Raw genomic sequence first — 16,875 nt, 5'->3', positions numbered from 1 at the left:
GCTGAGATTTCGGAAAGCTTTGAGGATCTTTCTCTTTAGGGAGCTAAGTGGGATTCAGAAGTGTTCTGGGTGTCCGTGTACTATAGCTTAGAGTCTAAATAAACATATAGGGCTGAAAATACAGACATCTGAATTGGAAGATTTGATCACTTGCAATATTTCTCAAGTAAGAGAGTACACTTTATATAAAAGCGATGGCCGTGTAGTTAAAAGACAGCAGCATTCAACATAACATTGGCAAAATGAGAAACTAACTCTGAGGACTTCCTGTATTACCAGTGAAGTCACACTCTGTCCTCATGACAAACCTTTTCTACTGTTACACAGAGCCTTAGGCTACAGTTTCGGATTAGGTTAACTAACATATTCTACCATACCTTAGCTAAGGTTTTAGCTCTGCCAGATAACATATTAAAAATATACAGTGCTTTGTCTACACTAGAGTTTTACAGTGTGGCAGTTTGAACAAGTTAGGTAACACATTCAAAACCACATTTAAATCCCTGTCTGGACACGTCCTTCATTAGTCTATATCCCTGTCTCTTCATGTATAGAATGCAGATAACAACATAGAAAAAAATCTAGAACTAAATAGGTTCTTGTAAAACCTGTTAAAATCCTCTAAGAAGAACCATCAGTTAAACAATTTGTATTTGCTTAAGACTTTTCCTGTGCTGTTTTTTTTTTTAATTAATAATTTGTTGCTTTTTTTCCTGTTACTTGTCTGTCATGTTCCTATTATGTGACTGAACATTAATTAGATGGGAATTTTAATATAATAAAACTTCTAGCAGTTCTATAAAATGAAGACATAGAAAATGAGAGTCATTTGCATTTAATGCTAAACACTGGGGGCTGTGAATGCAATCTTGGAAGGTATTAACCACAATGATATTCCAGGTGTTGTGTTAATCTAAAATACTAGAGGTTTAGACTTTTTTCCATTTTTTTTTCAGTAAAAACCTTGTTTAACCCTGCTCCTGCCCTTGCTGACCTAGATCCAGAATTTTATACCCATTCTGACATCTTCTGCTGCAATGAAACTGAGGTAATAATCATACATGAAGGAGTCTTCACCAGTAAAATTTAAGGGGAATTCTGTTATTGGAAATGCAGCATGGGGAGCAGAAAAACTAAGCTGTGTTCCTCCTCCATAGGATTTCTGGAGGTAACAGGTTTAATCCCTGACTTAATGAGTAAAGAAGAATATTCTAGAATTCATTTCAATTACATTCAAAATTAAATTAATTGTTTCCAGCAGGAAAGTTGTATCCAGCCTCCCTTACAAGTAGATGAGTAAAACAAATCCATAAAAGGACACTAAGATGCTAGTACTGAGTGGTAAATATTAAAATAGATCCTGGTCCTCGTTCTGCGGTCCCTTCATATGATTAGCAGCAATGCGCTAGCCGTAGCGTTCTGACAGTTTTAAACTCGCTTGCCAGGAGGTGATGCATGCATGCTGCACTTGATGGTAAATAGCAGCTTCATATGCCTCTTCCTGTCAGATCTGTTTGCAGTGAGTCTGTTTCTCTGGCCCTTCAACTGTGCGTTTTCTCTTTTTCTTTCCATCTTTCCCGCTCTTTTCTAATTCAAGCATTTTATTTCTCCCCAAGCAAATTATTTTTGTCACAAGAGACAAATTAAGCACATCTCACAAAGCCTTGGTTTTAATTTCTTATTTATTAACATAAAGCACGCTGTATTCCTTCTCTTCACTCTCTCTTTATATAAACAGGAATGTGCAAGAAGCAACACAGCAGATAGAAACCATGCCCTGATCATAGTTACAGTGATCTGCAGCAAACAGGATTTCTGCAACGAACATGGTACCTGTGGGTACAGAGGAGAGGGGAGGGCTAAAAGCATAGCCCTGTTTTCTATATGATTTTTTTTTTGTCTGATGACTGTGTCTGCCAAAATAAGGCTCAGTTACCCTCTTTTGAAATTTCTGTGAAGACCTTTTACAAACTTTATCAGAAGTCCTCAGTTCATGAGTCTTCAAGCATTCAAGGTTCTAATTAATCCAAGCTGACATAGGAATTTTATTCTGAAATGTTCCAATACACGTCTCCATTTCGGATACACCACAGTACTCAGGAATGAGCCAAACATTTCTTTCAAGGTGGGAGATGCTGTGGCCCCTCCAGATTCTGGTAGGCAAAGCTTCCAGTATAGTTGGAAGCAATATAATTTGTGGTTATCAGAGCCATCAGCATTCAGTTATATGTGACAGTGAGAATGATAAGACAAAGTACTTGTTTTCATTTGGGACACCCATATTATTTTCTTCATGCTTTCAGGAAACTCTTTTATGCCTGAATCATGCCCCTGGACTGGTTAAATGGGCTACAGCATGCATTTTGGGCTGAGAACATCCATATTCTCCCATCAATTTAATACATGTCATTCACTGTTTGCTTTTTTTTCATCATGTCACTAGCTTTTTTTTTTTTTCCCCTTGAGAAAACTTATCCCCCATGTGTTAGACACAAAACTTTGGTTTTCATTACTTGTCTGTTCCTGACTTTTCTCTCGTTGCTCTTTGCAGCACACATGTTAGTTTTCCCTTTATTACTGCTAGAGGACAGTCTTGAAAGAAACATTCTTTGAGAAGTTTTACTTGCTGGAGCCAGAGCGTATTATTATTACCACCACATGGAGAAAAGAAAATTACTCTATGGGGAGAACTAGAAATACAGGTGCATAATTACAATAGATCCCTGCTCACTCATCCACCTTTGTACCCACCCATGGAGCTGGGGGTACAGTTTGCATTCTTTTCTGCTATTTTCTTTTAAAAAGTGATTACCGTTTGAAGATGGCTGGGATCACTTCCTGCAGTCAGGTAAATGAATTCAGTGCTGTTTGAAAGGCTTCTCTCTTCTGAATTTATGGGTATGATAGACCTATGAAAGTTCCTGCCAGCCATATCATGGGAGAACAGATTGAGCTGTGGGACCCCTACAGCATATTCTGAGAACACAGAACTGCATATAAATAATTGCTTTTAGCAATAACCTTCTCATATTTTGCAATGAAATGAATTACATTACCATCTTTTTAATAATCAATTATATTTTACTTCATCCTCTCCATGTCTGGTTTGTTATTGAGTTGATGTTCAAGGATGAATTATTGCCATTTTTCCTTTCTTTTTGCTGAGAAAAAAGGAAAAATGAATCAATGAAGCACTTGTTTTTCTTATATCCCAAAATCAAAAGATCTTTTTTTTTCTTTTAGTAATTGTTATATATTCATGTGCCATCTGTTTTCTGTTTATTTCATTACTTTCTTTGATTTCAGATCACTGTAATGTATGCATTTGAGAAGTTTAATATAGAAATAAATGTTTACATATCCAAATAAAGGTTACCGGTCACATCTCTACATGCCATTTAAAAGCAATGAGTTAAATCTGCTAATCTTAAAATAATGATGGTTTTCTCCATTCATCCATCTGCATTTCCTTCAACTTCTTAAATTGGGAATTACCTTCCACTTTGATGGTCCAGAATACATACTGGGGAAAGGTTTCTCAGCTTTCTTTTCTTCTTTCCCTCAGTATCAGGTAGCCCTCATAGCCAGAAAAAAGGAATTGAATGAGATGGACCTTTGCTCTAACCCACTGTGTCCATTCTTATTTTATAGGTTTGGTGGTTGTTTTGTTTTTAATCCTCTGTGGCCACGTTTATTGAATATGCTGCTTACATCTGCTTTCTTGAGATGTTTGGTTCCAGCTCCGTTGCCGCTCCTCTTTGGTATTTCTGAGCCTCAAATAATTTTCTTCTAACCAAAACCCCATTTATGTTCCAGGCTTACCTCTTTTGCAGATCTTTTGTTATTCAGCATTTTTAAGTACTACTTGAAAACTAGTATTTTATTTCTGCCTTATCATTAGTAAGCCCTTTAATAGCTCTCAACAAATTGTCTCAGGTTTAAAGATGAACTCTGTAGAGCTATGCAGTTCAGCTGGTTCTAAAACATTCTTTTTAACACAGACACATATGCTAAGATAAGATTAAATTTTCACTGATTTTAATTGTTACTTGGTTTGGCTTTCTTATGAATTTAAATTTACAGGTATTTATCATATAATTTTACCTAAATATTTTAATCTTTATTCTTCATCAAAAAACAGCTTTATGTTATTAAGTCCTGTACTCTGTGGATGTCATGTGAATATATTTGTAACAGAACTGTGCTAGCTGTGGAGCAGAGAGCTAGCCATCGAGCCTAAGACATTTCACAGATGGTGTGGAGCGTTTGTTTTGCTAGAGATGAGTAAAAGGGAATAGTCCTTGTGATTAGCTGAATTATTACTGAGTCAGAAATCTCTATTGTTTACTTCCACACTGGTCAGCAGCTTTGATCTGTGATACCTTTGTCACAGAATAAAAATTTTAAAATGTCAGCTACAGTTTTATACAATCTTGGGGTTTTGAGTCCCAAATGTGTAAGTATCAAATGCCTCACACTTTGTACTCTGTTCTTCATTAACTGCTTTAGGATTTAATGAAATCACATGCAGTATCTGATATAACAGCACAGCTTGTTCTTATGGATTTATGTGCTACAGGGAAGCAAACAAAATTATACTATCAGTGAATTATCTACCATTAGTTTGTCTAGAAGGCTCTTCACAAGCTGTTCTTTTCACTCTTGCTTGTTGCAATAATATTTTTTTAATGTCTGACATTGCTTTCTTTTTATGTGGTTCATGAAGAAAAAAACTCAGAACAAATCTTGCAAGGTTATCAGTTCTTTCTTTGCTTAGCCTGTAGTTCAGTTTTATCTTTTCCCAGAAAGATCAAGCTTGTTGAGACTAGTTTGTTAATTCCCAGATGCAGCACAGCCTAATCCCTGAGGTTTGTGCAGGAATGTGCTAGTTCTCCATTCCCTTAATTCTTCTAATGAAAAATAAATGTATCCAATGTCATCTAAGTGAAAACCAATGGTTGTTCTTCTCAGTCTGCTATAAATGTTGAAAAAGAAACAACCCTATACAAGAAGAGTTCTTTGGAATGCTTACCTTTTTTTTTTCTTTCCATTTTTTTTTTCCTTACTGTAGTATGGCCCTAGGCACAACCACAATGTCAATAGAGTTCATGTGTTGTTTTTCTTATTTAGTGTGTGCGTGCAATTACAGAGCCCTGCAGGTTAGGAACCAAAATATATTGCATGTCAGCAATTTGAATTTGGTCCTAAACGTTTTGAAGAACAGCTGCTTCTCTGCTCAGAGAATACTGAAGAGCCCTTCAGGAGAAGGAAAACTCCTAAATGGTTGCAGCAAATGATTTGGCATGTCAGGCTATTTTTAATGCAACACTGGGAACTTCTTTCTTCCTAATGTAAAATGGATATCAGACTCCTGATCTAAGTAAGAAGGGCCTAGCAAATGTTTAATTAAATGTTGACAGCATACTTAAGGGTTTTGATGGTAGAAAAAGTACATCTAAATATAAATTCATTGCTAATTTTCTTAAAGAAAGCTGCAAGATGTATAAAAATATTACAAAATAATAGTTACTATCATTTTGCTTCCTTTGAGCTATTGTCTATTAGCTGAGGTTGAAACATTTTTGAAAGAAATATTAATAATGGAAATTCTTGTTAGTATGTCCAAAATCAGTAGACAGCAATGGCTTTTACAAGATTCAGAGAATATCAAGCTTATACAACTGTATCTGAAGTCCTAGAGCAGGACATCTGAGATCTTGCTTATTAATATAGACTGGTTAATAATTGAGATAGTCTCAGGAATTTGCCTTTCCTGTTGTAAGTAAAGGAAAGCTACTATTTCTTCTTACATAGAAGTTGCTGGAAATTCACAGTATATTTTAATTTAAATTCCAACTTTGTCTATTTTATCTGTTGCTGGAAACTATGAAATTTCCCATATTTAGTCTAAAATGAAAGATGTTACTTTTGGGAGAGGAGAGAATAGCTTCAAGCCAATTCATTTCAATCAGTTTTTAATTACTCTAGCATAAGTATTTCTTCATGTATGTATATAAAAGTTTTATAATTTGAAACAACTGGAATTAGCTTGGCTTACGGCCTGATCTTGCAATTGTATATATACCAAAACTGTCTCTCACTACTTCTCTGGGACTCATCATGTGTTAGAATTAACAAGATCAAGTTCTTTTTCTGTCATTCTCAAAGAAATCTTAGAAATCAGATACAGCCAAGTTTGTAGCCAACTGGCTTACTGTATATAAATACTTAACATTAAAAGTATTTTAAATTGTCATATGTAATTTTAGATAAGTTAGCCTTAAGCCTGGTAGTTTGCTTATTATTATGATTTCTGTTCCTGGCAACGTTTGCAAAGTTGCCTTGTGCTGGTGCTTCGTGGATACTAAAGCCAAAGATGGACTTCTCACTGAAGAGTTCACATTTTTTGTCATCTCATCAGTTTCTGTTTGTTGAGTAGGAACAAGCCTCTGGAGATCTCAGTCCTGGTGAAGAAGTGCTAGCTTCGGTCAGATCACTCAGGGTTTCTCCTTTCAAGTTTTGAATCTCCGGGGATGGGGAGCCCGTGCCCCGTTTTGGATACCTGCTCGAGTGCTGCATCACTCTGGTAGTGAAAAAGTTTTTCCTAATGCTGGAATTTTCCATGTTCCAGCTTGTGCCAGTTGAGTCTAGCCCTATTCTTGTGCAGCTCCAAGAAGAGTGGTTCTCTCTTCTCTATTATACACACATTAAATTGTTGTAGCCAGCAATTAGATCTCTCCCTAGCCTTAGGTTTTTGAGGCTGAACAGAGCTGCTTCTCCCAGCTGCTGCTTGTATGTCCTACGCTCTGGTCCCTACCTGTTTTGCTGGCCTCCCACTGGGCTTGTGTAGTATGTCAGTGTCTTACTTCTGCCAGGGATCTCAAGACTAGATTGTCCTGAAGATTTGGTCTCACAAATGCCAGGCAAGAGGATCCAGCACTTTTCCCTGAAAGAGGCTGTGTAGGCCATGGAGTGCCCTGCATGCACCACTGCTAGAAACACTTGGCAAAGATCTACATCATGGTTTCTTTATCACTTTTAGCCAGTGCAAACTAGTACTGATGTTGAAAGGAGTCAATTGTTTCACTTTATCTTATTTTAGTTTGGGCTTAATTTTAGCACAGATCTGCTTTTCAATCCAGCTTATTTCCTGGCCACACAAATAGCTGTGCTTGCACAAGAGAATGGGCCATGTGGACAGGAGTGAAAGGCAAAGCAGGACCATTTTTTTTCTGTATCAGTGCTGATTTGTGTCAGCGGACTGCAACTAGACTCCACAGTCTAAAGAGACAAGAATAATTAACAGAGAATAATGAGGAGTATTGCCAAGAACCTTTGTATCAGTTAAAAGCTTCAGATAAATTTTTCTTCTACTTTTGTAAACAAAATATAGAAAATTCTCTGTAGTTTAATTACATATATATATATATATATATATATATATTTTTTTTTTTTCCTGACAGCAGGTTTGTGGAATGTCCTCTAGCTTTAGTTAGACCATCTAAGTGAGGAGCTTCATGAGACCAGCACAGGAAAATAAATTTATTTATTTGCTGCTCTTCTGTACAGTACTATGGCAAATGTCCACTCTGAACTTTTAGTATTGTTATTTAATTTTTTTCCTTTACGTAAATATTAGTTATTTCCTTCAGTTGCACTGTAGTTTGTTTTGTTTTGCCTTTTTTTTTTCTTTTCTTTTTTTTATAAGATTCTACTGAAGGGAGGAACTTAAAATCTAACCACAGTATTTAACATCAGTTGACATTTACAGCAATCTCTAATTATTGGCACAAAATCTGTCTGGCTTCTGCTGCTTTTATGGTTCTTCCAGCTTGTTCCAGAGTGTTTTAGTTTTACAATCCTGCTATAGATGAGTTAGATGATAATGGTTGCAAGCAACTGAAGATCTACTTTTATACAGACTTTGGTTCAAAATAAATGTGTTTATTGGTGTAAGCAGTACGAAGGCAAGAAGAAAGGTTTCTGCAAAACCTGTCACATTATCAGTCCCCAAATAACTTTTCACAACCCAGACAAAAAATCCTGTTGGCTTGGGGCACAGCTATCACAAAAAGGGGTATGTTACACAATATATGTCTCATTAGGAAGAATATTATGTTTAAATATTTATCTTTCTCATAAGCTTAAAGAAGTGTAAACTCCAGGTAAATAAGCCAAAGTTGGACTGTTTCTTTTCCATAACCACATCCATTTTCTTCCTTGAGACTTTACAGCATGTTGAGCGTTTGGAATTACTGCACATCATTGAAGTATGTTATAAATTCCTTTAGTCAGTTTCATTCAAGGAGTAGTGTGTGCATTTTGGTAATCCATTTTTGTTCTTGTGCTAAGTATTATGAATATGGGAACACACAGTTCCTGCTCCTGAGATCTCCAAATTCAGTAAGAGACACAGACAACTCAGTCTCTTGGTTATCAGAATAGACTATATGTATTTTAATACTATTTATTATATGTCCCTAGTCACTCCAAAGCCATTATTGGTGTACTGATTCCTTGCAAACCTTGCATGACAATGTATTCAAAATACTTGGTTGGGTATTTTTGAAACAAATTCTCGTATTTGAAAATACTTTTATACCCTTTAAAAAACTTAAATACATCTAATTTGTCTAAATAGTTTCTGCTGCAAGAAAATTTTCATCAGTCTGGTGACTTGCCAAAGAAAAACTGAGTAGAATTATTTGCTACCTTATAATCTAAACCTTACTTTATTTTTGTCTGGGATCAGTGTGGCTTAAAAAACAAAAAAAGTTTTAAATTGTGTATACATGTTATACCCACCGAGTCTTGCCACACTGAATCCTGCCTTGTAGTTATCAAATTAACAGCTCCTGAAAACATCTGTGCGTTTGTCCCAGTAGGGACTGCAGGACTAGATCCTGTCAGTTCCAAAATTCAAACCAGTAGGTACTCTGTTCATGATAAAACAAACCCTAAGGCAGTGCGTTGGCATATGCTGGCCCTTCGGAGCCTAAGGGTGACTTCTCTGTTCTGGGTCAGGCTGAAACACAGGAAATGACAGTGGCAAGCTATGAGGCCTCTGAGTCACAAGTGGGGGCGGCTTGCTTGGGGATGGCTGTAGTAGTTCCTGTCCCCAGCTGTCTGCCCTGCCTCCCTCTGCAGGACAAGCGTGCCTGTACTTCTGGAGCAGTTGTTCAACCACTGTGTTGTATGTTCTGTTTCGGAAAGAAATATGCGTGCTGATTTCAAGTTTCTGTAATGCAGAGAAAGGTAGTTTGAAATATTTCAGCAGCTGTTTCCCAGGAAGCTGAGTTGTCCATGTGGTAGAAGTTAGGACGCGTAGCTGGTGAAAAGGTTCCAAAGTAAGTTTTCTACTGAAAACAAGCCCCAAGACCATGAAAGTTATGTCCAGTTAATAGATGGTTATTTGAAACTGCTTCAGACTGCGTTATTCAGGAAGCAGCAGTCTTGTAGTTCAAGATAAAGTACGACTTCCCTCTTCTCAGACAAGCGAGACAATATATAGTAAAGACAACAGTATACAGTGTGCCAGTTTACCTACAAATAAGTCATACTCTAGTAGGCAGGAGGAATACTGCTTGCTAGACTGTTTCAGTTAAAACATACTGTATTTTCCTTTTCTTCCTGTCCGACTCTTGTCATGGATCATTTGCCAAAAAAAGTACATGGCAAATGAGATGCCATCAGGAAAATGTATGAAGTGAAGAAAAGGATATTTAGTTCTGAAGTCTTCACTGCAGATTTTTGGGGAATTTTGCTTTTAGGTGCATGGAACTAGAAGAGATTAATTTTAAGAGCCAACTGGGAGAAGTTGACTTAGGGTCACCATCTGTTAGAAGAGAAGTTTATCTCTGTTTGTACAGAGCCAACACAAAAGAGTCTCAGCCCTGGCAGAGGACTATGGACACTCAAATATATAATCATCTTGTGATGGGCCTTTGCCTAAAGAGAGCTTCAGATGACTTTTAGGTATTCTTATCTAAAAATACATATTAAAGTAAACTCAGTGGTCAAGTTTACCAGTTGAGCACTTTTGTGTTTTTGTTTTTTTTTCCTTGAAGAGATTTCTCACTAGCTGAACCCTGAGAACTGTAAAAGTTTTCTTGTATAGTGATAAATATCCCCCAAGAGTAGTGACTGAGCTGCCGTGTAGCATTTTCACATTAGACAGCAAAATGCTTTTACCAAGACTGTGTCATTGTGTCCGTTTCAGAATGAAGAAACCAGGGCATGCAGGAGAAATGTGATTTGGTAAAGGTTGCATGGGAGGCAAATTGTAGAAGCTGGAACAGAACCCATGCTTCCTGTGTCTCTGCCTAGGCTGCTCTCTACTAATCTTCTGTGCCTGAAGTACATGCTGATTTCAAACAAGGAGCATGACATAGCTGAATATCAGCGTAGGAAGTGGTTTCATGATCATCTCATAAGACACATTTCTAAAATGATATTAAGTACTGTTTTCAAAAGCAACTGCTGTCCAAAACTGAATGCTATCAGATTATGATTTTCATTTGCGTGGGTTATTTTCCAGGCGGAAATTTTAACGGGCATCCCAGTTGGCAACCTTGAAGATGCTGAAAAGGTGGGACGCATGCTGTTAGAAAGAGGGTGTAAGCTCGTAATTGTTACTCTTGGAGCAGAAGGCTGCATGATGATATCAGTAGAAGAACCCATTCCAAAGCACGTTCCTGCTGAGAAGGTCAGGGCTGTGGACACTACGGTACGTTTTTGTGGTTTAACTGCCTTGCTTTGGAAAAGACTGCTTAAGCACTAAGGGATGGCAATGAGTAATCAGCCAAATCTTTGGGCACGAGTACAAAGGTTAATTTATGATGTGAAATTGATAGCTTGCTTCCAGCCTCTCGTATATTAAATGTCAGTTCACTTCAGTTTTATAGTCTGTATTGTAGATATGCTAGAATTATTATGCATGAGAGTATCTCCATGTTTTCCTGTACTGAAGTCAGTACCTGCCTCTGACTATAATGTGCCATGCCAGAGGCCTGAGCTGCAGTTCACACTTCCCCACGTGTGTTATCCATAACGTCCAGAACTCCAGTGCTGCGGGAAAAAGGAGATATTACTGCCCTAACAAACTGAAACTGAATGTTTGGCTCTTTTGACACAAGCATGAGTTGCTGTCCAAATGTAGCATAAGGTGTATCAAAGACATAATCTTTACAGAATATAGTTAATAAGAAGGAAAAGTTCTTGCTGCTTCACAATTAACTGTTTTATGATGCTAGCTAATGAATAATAGCTTATTCTTTGCCATTAGGCAAAAACTAAAAACAGGAAAGGCAATAGTTAAGATTGCATTGCTATGAAAACCTTACCACATTGCACATATGGGGCTATTTTGTGTTCCTAGTATTATCTGACATAAATCCAAAATAATTCCAGTGGAGTTACAGAGAGCAGAGCAGGTCACGTTGTATGTACTAACTATACATTTAAATGCCTCTTACAATAACGTCATATTACATATGTTCTGTTACAATAGTTCATTAAAATCCTGGAGATTTTACCATCTGGTGCATTCCATATCTGAATTGCATTAATAATAACTAGTTCTCTTAGCATGTTTTTTATCCGTGGACCTCATACTGCTTCACAAAGAAGAAAAGCAACTGTTTAAAAGATGAGAAAACAGAGGCACAGGGGCTGAAATTACCTAGCTCAGTAGCACACAGTGGCAGAGCTTGCAGTACAGTCACATATGAAACTGAACATCGCTGATAGATCTGGAGTGTTATATGTTAATACTGCGGAAGGTTTTGTTTCACTGTTAAATGTAATTCTTTTCGATACATGAATACTGTGTCACCTTTTGCCCCTTTTGTCATTTAGAAGTTTGAACTTGAGTTAGAGTTCATTTTGGAGTGCCCTACAATTCCAAATAGAGGAAATGTTCCTGTACTGTACTGTGTGTAAGGTACCTGGTACGGTACACAGACGCCTACCTGCCTACTTTTAGTCCAGAATTAGAAGTGCTGCAATGAAAGATAGAGCTCCCAGGCCTGCCTCGATGCTTGCTAAGAAGCAGGATTTATTAGCTTTGGAACAAAATGTTGAGAACTTGACTGTATGGCTTCTTGCTCTCTTTTGGTAAATCCACCCTTGCTATCAAAGCTCAGCATGTGAGCCTTCTTTTCTAGTGCACATCACACAGAAGTGATGAAGAAAAAACATGTGTGATGTGCTCCTTCAAAAGAAGCAGAAAATTGCTGCCACATAAGCTATTGTTTAATATCTTAAGATATTTGCTGCTGTTGGTCTAAAACAGCAATCCTGAAACCACACACTGACTGGAAAGTGCTTTTTATCTTCCCTAGCAGTTCAGAGTTTCATGACTGAACTAATTTAACACTCATTTTTTTTTCTTTTTTCTTTTTTCTTTCTTTTATGTAAAAGCAATTACTTGCGTTTACTGAATCCTTGCCCTGCCTCCTTGTGGCCAACAGGTTATTGGCTTTCCTATAGCAGAGGATTTTCACAGTTAATTTTGTTAATCTGCTTAAATACCAGTGGGTTGTTTTCAGTAAAACAGCTGTGCTCAGTTTATTCTTGCAGATTGAATGAAAAAAAGATGTGTTGGCCTTCCACTATAAAAGTCTTATACTGCTTAGACTGATTATCACTTTGCCTGAAAGCAAGTGGTTTTAAAGCAACCCTACTGAACCTCAAACAAAATAATATCATCCTCAACTAACCTGCCTACCTCTGCAACTAAAGGAAGTACTGAAAGTTCTAATAAGACTTGTTACTCTTCTCATATGCATAGCTACAGTGGCTCCTTTCCGAAGAGAATAAACTCAAGTTGTGGTGGTTTAGCAAGAAATGCCCATCCACAGTGTAGTCAGAGCTGTTCATGCACATGCTCTAAGCCTACAATTTAGCAGTAAGCAAAGTTTTGAGGGACCGGGCTGTAATTTTTTTAAGCTGCTGTAATCCAATCACATTTGATAACATGTCTGTGTATTGGCATTGCTTGGATCTGCAGAAGGTAAAGTTGCCATCAGACAAAGATTTCAGTGATATGTAAAACCCTTCATTGGATTTTTAAAGGTTACAGAGCCCTTATGGAAACATATGTATTAGAATGGAGTTTGCAGTTTAGAGGATATACATAAGTTACAAAATGAGGCACAAAGCCCTCCTCTGCTGTAAAAAGCTTCCCCATAGATCTCTGCCCGAGCCACCTCTGCAACAGTGCAGCTTCAGTACTGCCTCCTGATCATTTTCATTGTCAACAATATTGAAAATTGCTGCTGAGAAAATGTTAGGGTAGGTACAGCCACAGAGATACAAGATTAGAGTTCCTTGTCCCAGGCAGTCCCCTATTCTCTAGGTCTGTTAGAGAGACTAAGGATCAAAGACGATAAAGCCTGAATCTCCTGCCTAGCTCGTGAGACGGTTAATCAGAGAGTTTATTGGCAGAACACTGAGAAAAGCTGGCTCCATCTCCTGCTCTGTGGTGGAACATGAATCTTCAAGACTGAAAATCTGGCATTTCTCACCCACACTAAATCAATACTATAAAGAAAAAGGAAAAAAAAAAAAGCTTGTTGATTCTTTTTAGCACTAATTATCTTAATGTGGGTTTTACTAATGTATGCGATGCTTCCCATAACTGTTAGCAGAGCTCTCCATGCACAGTCCAAAACATGTAGAGCACGAATAGTCATTTAGAAGGAAGTTTTGCAAGACACAGTATTGTAAAGCTGTAACATCTGTTTCTCCTATTATAGCTAAATAATGCAATAAGGTTTTGTTAAAAAAATAAACTTTCCCTTCACTTTGCTGGCTTCTGCTAGCTATTTTGACATTTGATACACAATACGTAATAATATATAGATAACAGAAGAAAACTAAAATGCACGTTGTAATCTCTTTTCATTACTCTATATAGCTGCTGTTACAGCTACTTAGCTACATGTACTTAAAAATATGCCTTTATTTTTCGTAGAAGCTATTTCTACTTTACCTGAAATTAGGTGCATTGAAATAGGTTTGAGAGTTAATTATGTAATTCCATTCAGTGGCAGAAGGTTGCACAAGCCACTGACAAAATTTGATAAGCATTTCATAGCAATCAATACTTTGATGTGCACGTGTTCTGCAGTTGCGTGTGTGTGTCTTTGGAAGCCATTCGCCTGCTGCTGGAGCAGAAGCGCAGCTGAGGTGGAGCACAGCAGCTGCTTGTGAGCACAGCTGTGGGACATGACCGAACACTGTCAGGTCAAAATGGTACTTGAGGTAAAGCCGGTGATCTGTATGATGAGCCACACAGTGAACCCGGGTTGTGACATCTGCTGCTGCCACGCACGCACTGTCGTGGCAGAGGCATGCCCAGCCTGCTGACAGGGATGGCCGCCACATCGTGCATGCTGGGGAACGGTGCTCTGCTCTTTCTGCACCTTCACCCCTGCTATCCCCCTCAGCTTCTGACAATCACACAAAGCGTAATTTACAGCACTGTTTACATCTATTTACATTTACTAATTATATTCTGTTGAAACTGCCAAGAAAAATTTGTCAGAAGAATGTAATTACCCAAAGCTGGAATTTGGCCAGCAGTCAGATTAGTTCCATTTTCAAAAAGCATTATGGGATCTCACCGAGCCGACAGCATCAAGCAGCAGCCAGGGACAGAGCCGAGCCTCAGTGGTTGCTGCCATCACTCACTGGAGGAGCAGAGGCCTGGCATCTGCAAGTGGGCATGGTGGAGGCCACCAGGACTCCTAGGAGCCCCAGGCTCTGGAGTCTGAGCTTGAGAGGGTCATTTGGGTTACGTTGGAGCCCTGGGCTCTGGTGCCTTGGGAGGGTTGGCCATGCCAGGTCTCCTCCACAAGCAAGGCAGCCCAGAGGCCTAGGGCAATGCTCTGGGCAGGCTGAATCTCTCCTGTGTGAGGCTTTAGTGGAAAATGGAGCACTCTCTGTGCAAGTAAGAGCTGCCCTACCACAAGTCCGGATTTCCAGGCTGCAGTCTTGAGGTCACTCTGGGGAGGGAAGCACTCCAGGGCTACTTTTTGTAACCTGTGGTTTGCTCCAGACCCCAGTTTGAATCAAGATGCTGAATAACATCCATACACGCTTGCATCAGTTTGGGTAACATAATTTCCACCCCATCCAGTATTTTAAAAATACAGTGTAGCTGATGTGCATAAGATGTTCAGCTTCTGCTTGACTTTTAGGTGTCCACGGGCAGGTGTGTGCACAAAGGTCCTGCATCTGCAAGCTTAGAATCAGAAGATAATGAATCTGCATGTCTGGGTTGGGGATGGATGTGTTCTCTGCAAAGGAAGATGGAGACACTTGAGCACACAATATTTAGATGAAAATTTGGAATCTCTCTGGTGCCCCAGTAATCTCAAGTCCCTGCTACCTCTTTTAAATCTCATTAAGAACTTGGGTGGTTTAATTTCAAGGTTTTTCTATGCACAATCATTAGATTTCTTGTACTACTAGCATCTACCCTGTCTAGCTGTGCCTTCCAGGTAAAGAGAGTGCACAACCTACTGCAGAAAGCTGAGGAAATGTAAGTCACCGTACAATAAGTATGCCTTTCTTGTGTGTCACCATGCGATAAGTGTGTCACCACCAGTTGTGATGACATGCTTATAAAGAAGCAGCACAGTTCTGAGACACGCTAAAATTCAAATTTAATCGACTCAGTTATGCCTGAAATCTGACAGTGTATAATTCATTCTGCGTAGCCTGCGCGGCGTTCTCAGAGTTGGATGATACACACTATTTGTCATAATCATAAAAGTTACTATTATTTTTTCATGTCAGTTCTCCAAAAGGAAGGCTCGTTGCTACCATATGAATTTGTCAGAAGTTTTATGTTCAAATCCTATTAAGTTTCTCTCTTACAGTATATTAAATCTAGCTCTTTTATGATGGGAGGGGATTTAGAAGGCTGTCTTTAAGCAGCAGAGCGCTCACTGAGCAGCTTTGTGTTCGGCTCTGAGGGTGTCATGCAATCTTTATTTTAAAAAAGCCTCGTCCAAGTGCATAGCTATATAATTTTAGATATGTCACAGTATTCAGGCCTGTGCAGTAATTGCGGTCTAAAGAAGGCAGTGTGGTTTACTGATTTAAACAAAGGACTGAGTAAGATTTGCGGGTCTCTGCCAAAGACTTGCTGTAAATCCTTGGAAGAGTTACTTGTCCTCTTTGTATCCCGATTTATCTATCCATAAATTGGAGCTTCTATTAATGTGTTGCATATAAACCATGAGAAGTCTGTTTGAGATCAGGACAGAATCTAGGAGGCCTTTTCCCAGGCTTGTCATATAACCTCAGGCCAGTTGTGCTGCTCTGGGGGCATTACAAACTCATTGAAGTTCTTTTGCTTGAAGTTGAGAGGTCTTGTCTGTCAAAATATGGTTTACACTAAAATTCTCTGACTTAACTGTATCTTCTGGTTTGGAGGAAGCCTGAGCCCAGGGAGTGAAGTGGACACTGAAGTAAAGCCTTAGAATATAAATAAATCCAAAACAGTCCTCCTAATAACAGCAATTCTTTGTCTCCTGACTTTGTGGCCTAACGTCTGAGGCTCAAGGGGATATAAATACAACACTCCGTGCAGTGACTAATTACTCAAAATTCTGTGCATCAGCAGAAGTGGGACTTGTGGTTGACTCTAATATTATCAAATGCCTTTGCTATTTAATAATCTTGTAGCCATACATTATTTAGCATGCCGTTTGCACAGAGAACAGTGATTTTATTTCAGTTATCTCTCAACAAAGTAAAAATGCAGCTGGTAGTAAATGAAGCATTTGGCAGACGATGTGTCTGATGCACAGTTCTGTAACTTGCTAAGAAGAGAAAAATGTTGTTGGTGTTTAACCTCTTCCT

At 38.4% G+C, this 16,875-nt stretch overlaps 1 protein-coding gene across 2 annotated transcripts in view; it reads left to right on the top strand.

The window, feature by feature from the left end:
* Window positions 1-16,875, top strand: part of RBKS (ribokinase) — a 66,292-nt gene that overhangs the window by 36,972 nt on the left and 12,445 nt on the right. For both annotated transcript variants that reach the window (XM_052683348.1, XM_052683357.1), the window contains 2 exons: window positions 957-1,048; window positions 10,538-10,726. In XM_052683348.1, coding sequence (XP_052539308.1) covers window positions 957-1,048; window positions 10,538-10,726 — 281 coding nt within the window. The remainder of the gene's footprint in view (window positions 1-956; window positions 1,049-10,537; window positions 10,727-16,875) is intronic.

This window comes from Tympanuchus pallidicinctus, unplaced genomic scaffold (genome assembly GCF_026119805.1).
Source record: "Tympanuchus pallidicinctus isolate F22 unplaced genomic scaffold, pur_lepc_1.0 scaffold1, whole genome shotgun sequence".
Lineage (NCBI taxonomy): Eukaryota > Metazoa > Chordata > Aves > Galliformes > Phasianidae > Tympanuchus > Tympanuchus pallidicinctus.
Note: the sequence above shows the minus strand (reverse complement) of the source record. Positions and strands in the feature narration are given on the sequence as shown.